This window comes from Pararge aegeria, chromosome 4 (genome assembly GCF_905163445.1).
Source record: "Pararge aegeria chromosome 4, ilParAegt1.1, whole genome shotgun sequence".
Taxonomy (NCBI): domain Eukaryota; kingdom Metazoa; phylum Arthropoda; class Insecta; order Lepidoptera; family Nymphalidae; genus Pararge; species Pararge aegeria.
Genome location: NC_053183.1, coordinates 9,976,628 through 9,985,285, shown reverse-complemented (window position 1 = coordinate 9,985,285; position 8,658 = coordinate 9,976,628). Strand labels below are relative to the sequence as shown.

The window sequence follows — 8,658 nt, the reverse complement described above, 5'->3', positions numbered from 1 at the left end:
TCCAATTTATTAAACACTAATTAGAATAGTAGTATTAAAATATAATAATATCTCAAAAACATATATTATTTATTACAAAATTCTTCCTGCGTTTAATACAGGCACTTAAGTGCCTGTATTGCTTACTCACTATTGGGACATTAACTGCGTTATAATAATAATAGTTAGCGCCATCTGTTTTTATATTATATAAGAAAAAAAATCCACTAGATGGTGCTAAGAACATTTTCTACTTGTCGATAGATGGCACTGAAATTCCATTTATTGTATTATTATTTTACTTTGACATGTTAGGTTTTGCAAATGAGTGTGATTTGTTGAAAGAAGAGTCTGAACGTAAACGTTAGTTGTATACCGAAGTAGTGTATACTATGTAATTTACTCAGGAGTGCAGGAAGCCACTAATATACAGATCCTGATCTAGAGATGAAAGCCTAGGAAGCAATATATCCCATTTCTAAGATTTCATCGGTAAGCAAGTTTTATTCCAAGTGTCCTTAGTAAAAGGTGTTAAAACATTATTATTTTTTATAATTGTAACATGTAATAACAATCTTTAACTGTAACTGTCCACCATATTTGGTAATGAACTTTCATGTATTGGTTTAGATTTCATGACGACACATAAGTGTTATTGCAGACAGTTGTGGAAGCCCCACTTCATATAATCTGCCACTGTTACACTTATGTAGTTTAGTAGGCTAAATGCCATGAAAGTGCTGATGTTCCTAGCAGCAAACAAATAGATTATGGCAATCCAAATAAATTGGTAAATTTGATATGACCCAGGGACTTACAATCCTGCATAGCTGAAGAAGAAGAACTCACACTGCTCAACATAACTGACAGATGTTCCATTACTTATGACAACTTTTTTTATATCTAATTATGAATCCTAATCATATATTTAATAAAGCCTACTTAGATACTTTCATTCTTAAAGCATGTTTTAAAACTGAAGAGGTTAATTGTTTCAGATTTAAGCCAAGATGAACATGATAGAAGTGGATCCAAAGCTCTTTGTCAAATGTCGATTATGTTTGGATGAAACTGGACAGTATCAAATAGTCCCTAATGTACAAATGCAAATCAAATACTGTTTTGATATTAATGTAAGTGCTTTAAAACCTCAATCAAGAAGCTTGTACGAGTTGAGTTCTGTGCTTGATGTAATTGTTTAGAAATTTAAAGAAATTGAAATAATTATCATCAATGGTTCTATATATTTATGGAGCTTAATTCACGGTGTTGAATTCAGTGACTGTTTTATCAAAAGAAATGTACCTAATTAAATGGGCTGAACTGCATCAAGCTATGTTTGAAATTTATAAACAAGTTTTAAGAGCCCTACTCATAGCTATAAGACCTTTATTGTAGTGAATGGGGCCAATTGTAATAGTAATAGTAGTATGTATGCTTGTGAAGCATCCGCTCACTTGCAAACTCATAAATTTGGTTATCTGGCTGTCTAATAGGATGGAGCGGAATATGAGCAGTAGACATGATCTTTATCTTGCTCATGTTCATTCTTAGCAGTACCTGTTGGGAAACTGCTTAGTTATTGTATTTATGTATTGTAGAGAGTCAGCCATAATGACAACATGGTCAGCAAGCCATTGTGGTGAGATGAAGCCCTTCTTGTAGTCTAAAAAAATCAATGTGGGTGGTAATTCTTCTGCAGCATATGAATATGTTTTTACGTTACTAAAGACCTATCAGAATCTGGCTTGCTTGGAAGGTTTAAAGCCATCAAAGCTTTTTGCTACATATTTGTGAACTCATATAACATTTGATCATCATTAGATAATTTCTTTCCAAAATATAAAAAGGTGACCATAGTAGTGAGATTACCTTCTGTAAAAGCCTTGCCTGCCTTCATAGTAAAAGAGAAATTTTTAGGAAAACAATTTAACAACTGGACATAAGTATTTCCTCTTTTAAATAATGATCAATTTATGTTAAGCTTATGTGTCATGTATCCGCCTCCATCAAGAAAGTTGCCAGTGAAGTAAGGGATTTGTACCAAAAAAGGGGTAGGGACATATTATTTGTTTGACGTTCTTTTTTAAATTCCAAATCATCATCATCAAATTAGCAGATAGGTTGTGCAATAGAAGGCGTCATGAGGGGCCCTTCATTGAGTATACTCAACTTGTTATGAGGGTGCTACACTCTCTCATGCATCTGTAGTACTTCACGCCCTTTAGACACTCAACGTGTCTGGCTTCAAAGCTGCCTTGCCAAACAATTAAGGGTAGAGGGCAAGCTGTTGCTGCCAATAAATAAATGGGCAAAAGCAACTTCGCTAACAGCACTACTGGCAGATTGGCAATAAAGATTGTGTCCAACACTGGCCCCAGCGGAACACCACTTTTGACGTCATGAAATACTGATGTCTGTTCTTGAAAAATCATTTGCGATAAATAGGATCGCTTTGTTAATACATATTGTATTACATATTTCTGAATATTATAATGAAGGCCTTCATGTCATACTTTATCAAACGCCTGCTCTATATCAAGAAATGCTGACGAACAAAACTCCTTATTTTCGAGTGATTCTCGGATTGTATTGGCCACTCGATGGACTTTTGAGTGTCGTGGCATTGTTTCATGTAAGCAATGGTGTAGTCTTCCATCAAGCGTCAGGTATGAGGATGGCGATATTTTTTCTTGCTTCTTCAATATCTTCGGAACTCTTTATATACTTTATATTTGACCATCTATGTCTGCTGACTTTTTGGTGTCTAATTAATGGTTATGTTCTCATTATTTAAGCCTTTTGTTTGTCGGTTCCAAGGAACAGAAAATGAATTCGTTAGTTTTAGAGCGGCATTTCTCTTTGTAGTTCGTGATCTTGCTGTTCTCCTTGCGAGGATATCCCTGTCCAACTCATATCCTTTATAGTCGGCGGGAAAGGCTTCATTACATATTGCATCCGGTGGTATTTGGGTCACGCTTAGCGCATCAGAAGAGATTTTGCACCTCATACAGTTAGTTATCGAGTAACCATATTGTTGACTACTTTGAAATTGCAGTTTCTCTTTTTTGGATCTTCTATAACAACTAAATATTTATCGTACTGAGCGAGGAGCTATCAAATACTACAGACGTTAGACACACTTAGCTTATTATTAAAATTCTGAAGATTGGTTTGATCTATTACCTACTGGTCATTATGAACAATGATGTGAATCAAAGCAATATCTTATAACAGTCTACTGTTGGACTAAAGGCTTTCCCAACGAGTCACGAGCTTCTCCCAGCATAATCACCACGTTGGGCAGGCAGGTTAGTGATCGAAATAGTTGCACAGAAGACGCTGCTGCCCGTTCTCTGATGTATTCCCTTAGTCCGCACGTACACCCACTGGAAGAGAAGGGGTGGTGGTGGTATTCTGATCTGCCTTCACCACACGCACGGCACCACATCAAAAATTGTATGCACCAGAAAGAAAAAGAAAAGAAGATGAAATTAATATTTTTTTAAAATGATAAATTTTGAGAGTCATGACTCACGTTTCTTCCTTTACTTATCCCCTTCCCCGTTAATTTCCACCAAAGAAATTTTATCAGCTAGTCCTGAAATTCCAACTCATGACTATTCAACGAGTTACAGACCACGGCGTGACACGATTGGGTGCGACTCGTTGGAAAGTCACCTATCTCGAATCTAGTTATCGTAAATTATTTCAATTGTGTGTTTGTTTCAGGTTGAACCATTTGATGGCTTACCCCAATTAGTTTGTAAAAAATGTGAATCTATATTAAGCCAATATGCTGGTATTAAACAAATTTTTCAAGAAAAGCAAAAAAATCTTAAGTCAAAATTGATTTCAAATGTAAGTTCTATTTTCTTGAATGCTAGAATATTATAGAAAAAAGAGAACTACGCTTTACATTTACTTTAAGTTCAGATTAATTTAAGAAATAAACAGATACTGTTCATTGTTATTGCCTATATAACTGTTAATGTACAAAAAAACAAGTAACAATTCAACCGTCTTTGTAATTAATTTTACAGGAACTTTTAAGATTTCTGGTTCTGTATGTCTTGAAAAACTTTTATTTTTTTTTATTTTATTTACAGTCATCCTATAATATTTTAAAAGCAATCTTATCTTTCAGGCAAAGGTTGAAAACATCATTCAGCAACAACAGGATACTGTAAGTTCCACGCAGGCTGACACTGACAATAAAAATAAACAGGAAGAGATAACAAGGTTGAGAGGAATAACACCTGTTCCAGCAAGACATGTTTCCACAGAATCTGAAACTTCTATCCGTAGTCAGAGGAAAAATAAAAAAAGCACTCAAAGCAAAAACTCAAAAAAAACATGGCAAAGTACATACAAAAAATGTTTTGTGTGTCGTTTTTGTGCTAAACCTTTTAAAGATATAAGGGACATTAACAGACATATTCACAAAAAATGTAAAACCTATAAAAAATATACAAACATCAATAAAGCATACTGCTTAGTGCGAATAAATAAAATGGGGGAAAAACTGAACTGTACTGGTTCCTTAGATAATGTTGTTATCAGTAAAAATAAAATTATTCAATCCAGTGCACCAAATTTTTATGTTCTTTACACCAATGAATCAAAAATTAGTTACCAAAATGACTCGTCTGAATCATCTGATGAGGACTTTTTTGTCGATAGAAAAAAATATAAAAGACGAAGATTGATTTCTAGAAGCTCAAATGAAACTGTTGTAATTGAACAGAATACTCGTAAGAGTTCTGACGACGAAAAAGTGGACAATATCAGAAAGCCAACGAAAAATGAAAATACACAAATTGCTTCTGACATTGAATGTGTAAATATAGACGATTCTGACAGCAACTCTACTAAAAGTAGTGAACAAACGAAAGATTTAGATTCAGAAGTACTTACTGGAAGAATAAGCACAACTAATGATAAGATGGTAAATAATATTATTGCAATGTGTTTTACTAAGTACATGAATAGGTTAAATGCTTCTGATGGAAGCACTAGTAAAGGCAAAGAAGAATCCTCTCTTAAACATAAAATATTGAGTATAGGAAGAAAAATAATTTGCAGTAACGGAATAAACACAACTGGACTATTGAGATACATGGAACATAAAAATCTTGAGGTAGTTTGGATTTCGAAAATAGATACTAAGGTTATAATAAAAACTAGATCAAAAGAAAGTGGGGATAGTGATAATAGTAATTTTGGTTGGGAAAATATTACATCTCTTCCAAATCATAATTATGTAACTAAAGATTTTGCTGTTGATTTTGAACGAATTTCAATGCTGGAGAACTCCATTAAAAAAAAAATTGAAGACAAACAATTAAATCAAGTTAACCCGCAATTAAATAAAACCGACAAAGCGGGTAATACATATCTTGGTAATTTAAAGGAAAATCAAAGTGTTAGGAAGAGTCAAAATTGCAAACCAAAACTTTACGACACAACAGACGATACTTCGACTCAAGTTTCTAAAATTGACAAAAAAGTAAATGATAATTACCATTTACGTGCTGTTCTGGATGCTGACAAAAATTGGACAAAGTTGCTTAATGCTAATCCTGTGGCAAATCCTAAGCAACTGCCCAAAAAAAATACTTTTAATGAACCAGCATCTCTTGTTAAAATATATTCAAATGAATTGCAGAATGACTCTGATGGTGCTGAAAATGCTAACACTGATCAAGGAAATGACACCTTTCACAACATGCCTATTATAACATCCACAGTATCACTTGCGCCAGTTGATAAAGATCAATCAAATGTTAATTGTAGGGATGCAAATGCAAATGCAAATAACAATAAAAGTGTATCACAATCTACTATGCCTAAAATCAAAGTCAAACCTGTATCTGAGCTAATGCCTGAAGGGACACTAGGCCAACAAAATAACACTTTTGTTTCAACCACAGGCTGGACAGTAAACAATGAGAACCACAACCAAAATGTTGTGCTGCAAACAAATACCACTAACATGGTTTATGTAGCAAGCGGATCATTTACAAATGTTATTCCTTTGCAACAAGATGTATTCTATTCACAAAAGCAGAATATTGAAGGGGTTGTATTAAATCCTAATGTAAATCCGTCAGGATCAAACCAACTGGGACAAAAACAAGATTTTGTTAAATTGCACACTGTTGACTTGCCAAATACTAAAACTGACTCACCATTTCGGTATTTTAAAAATTTATTGCAAGTACACAACATACATTTGATAGACGGTGATAATACTATGACATTGTCGTTAAATTGTCTCATGAAATTTAAAGTTCTTTTCGAACAAGATACCAATTCACCTGTACACCTGTGTTTGTTTTTGTTATGTGAAACTAATGTATTTTGTATAAAAGTTATGGATGAACATCTGAAAAATATAGATGTATCCCAATTTACCGCTAATTGGCAATGGGAACTACTAAAAGTATTTATAGGCGAAGATGTTGTGCCTAAAATGCTCGCAAACGCCCTGAAGATTAATAATTCTCTGTACAATCAAACAGCTTATTTTATAAATTTGCTAAGGTCAATAGTTTTTTCAAAAGTACCATAGTAGAAAGTGTGTTAAGTTTCGAATGAGTCGCACCCAATCGTGTCACACTGTGACTCGTTATGAACCGCAATTAAAAAAGAAGGTTATAACGTAGCAGGTGTGACTCGATGGGACAGAAAATTCCCAACCATACTTATTTATTTGTATGATAGGTAAATAAATTATCAATGGCAAAGGAATTAGTTGGAAAAAAAAATCTTTTCATAATTAATCTAGGTTTTTTTACCCTTTGATAAATTTGCACCCATCTATCTATCTATTTAATAGCTCCGTCATAGACGCACAACCTATGATAGGGATTGTCGATGGAGATTTGTGGAATAACCCAACTAATTTACTAATCAATATAACCCATACTTTCCCCATCAAGTCACCCATGTAACAAGTTGCAACAATTTTATCAATTACAGTTCCCTACAATGGGAAAAAAATCCCAACGAGTCATCAAACAACAGTGTGACACAATTAGGTGCGACTCGTTTCGAACTCACCTACTTTCTTCCAAAAAAGAATACAATGAAATGGATGTCACTAATTTAGACTTGTCAATCTAATTCAGCTGAGAGTTTTGTGTACAATAGCTGATTAGTTGTGTTATAATATTCCACAGATATGGATAATTCACTGATAATGATATTATATTTTGATAAGTTGTAGTGTATGAATTTTTGCATTGTTCTCTATTTTCATTAATTATACTTTTAAACCGATGGTATTTTGTTGCACTTAGTTTACTGAAACCTACTTGATAGAGATTGTATAAACGTTCGTAGTTATTTTCTCTTTACAAATTAAAAAGTTAAGACCTGGCCAAATTTCCGCCTAAATCTGTGCGGAATAATCAATTAAAGATACTCAAGGCTATTAAGACAAATAAAAAAAAATAACTTTAAAGTTATTATGTTTGAGATAAAAGTGCAGAAATACCATGTGTATTATTCTCTGATCCTAAGATTACTGAAAACTTTGATGCAGAGGGCGCTGTGTGTTTGTTACTTGTCACTAGTCCCGCAGGGTGATTACTTATCTAACAACATGTTTGCGACTGGCGTAAATTTCGCGATCTTTGCTGTCAAACGCAATTTTTTCGCATACAAATAAAATACAAAAGTGACGTACAAAAGGGGTTCCTAGGCAGTGCTTTATCGCATGTATCGAGTTCACGCCAATACCTATGGAGAACTTAGTTTGTCACACTCGATTTTCTACCTACGATTATTTATTCGATCACGTTTAAGTTAACTTTGATTAATATGGTATAGCAGGAGCGCCATCTAGTTACAATACTGTGAAACCGTACTTTCATCGATGGCTTTTTAAACCATATAAATTGTAGTAAACTTTCACGCAATCGAATAATTAAATGTAGGTATTAATTCTCACACTGCACTCACAGCACCTAAAAATTCTCAGCGGCTCTCACAAAAATGCTTTATGTTTGTGTTAATAACGAATAGTTAAGTATGTATAAGATATATAATGTTGTTTATTTAAATATTACTGGTAGTTGTATGTATGGATGGACTGTGTGACTGCTGCTGTAATCATCTCCATAAGGCTTATACTATTCTTTGTATAAGTATTAATTGATGCCCCAACTTTAATAAAAAAAAAATGTTGTTTTACTTCAGTAAGAACAAAAACCCTAAAAAAAAATTACATTTTTAATTATTTAAAGTCAGTATTAAGAAGTCTGTAAAAAGAAGAGAGACATGGACCCTTACAAAGAAGGTGGTGCACCGGCTACAAAGTGGCACAGCGGGCAATGGAAAGAGCGATGTTAGGTTTGTCTCTATTAGATAAGAACCGAACTGGAATCACTGACATCGTTCAAAGAGCAGCGGCCCTGAAATGGAACTGGGCGGGTCACATATGTCGAAGGGAGGACGGGCGGTTTAGCCGAGTGATTCTGGATTGGCAACCGCGCACTGGACACAGAAGCATTGGCCGACCACCAGCTCGATGGAGAGATGATATTGTAAAGGCAATAGGGAAGAACTGGATGCAGCTAACCAGCAATAGACCGAGATGGCGTGCGAATGAAGAGGCCTGAGTCCAGCAGTGGACTGAGATAGGCTGATGATGATTAAGAAGTAAAATGTATT

At 34.3% G+C, this 8,658-nt stretch overlaps 1 protein-coding gene across 1 annotated transcript; it reads left to right on the top strand.

Moving 5' to 3' along the window:
- Positions 1 to 307: 307 nt before the first annotated feature.
- LOC120637846 lies at positions 308 to 7,268 on the top strand. Its single transcript, XM_039909881.1, has 4 exons — positions 308 to 471; positions 978 to 1,112; positions 3,712 to 3,840; positions 4,127 to 7,268. Exons 2-4 carry the CDS (start codon positions 990 to 992, stop codon positions 6,551 to 6,553), a joined length of 2,679 nt encoding a protein of 892 aa, XP_039765815.1. The 5' UTR covers positions 308 to 471; positions 978 to 989; the 3' UTR covers positions 6,554 to 7,268.
- Positions 7,269 to 8,658: the final 1,390 nt, after the last annotated feature.

Excerpts from the sequence above, each read along its gene's own strand:
- LOC120637846 (XM_039909881.1), top strand. The coding sequence starts at position 990 with ATGAACATGATAGAAGTGGATCCAAAGCTCTTTGTCAAATGTCGATTA. Across the intron at positions 1,113-3,711 it reads AATACTGTTTTGATATTAAT|GTTGAACCATTTGATGGCTT; the intron begins GTAAGTGCTTTA and ends TGTTTGTTTCAG. Across the intron at positions 3,841-4,126 it reads AGTCAAAATTGATTTCAAAT|GCAAAGGTTGAAAACATCAT; the intron begins GTAAGTTCTATT and ends CTTATCTTTCAG.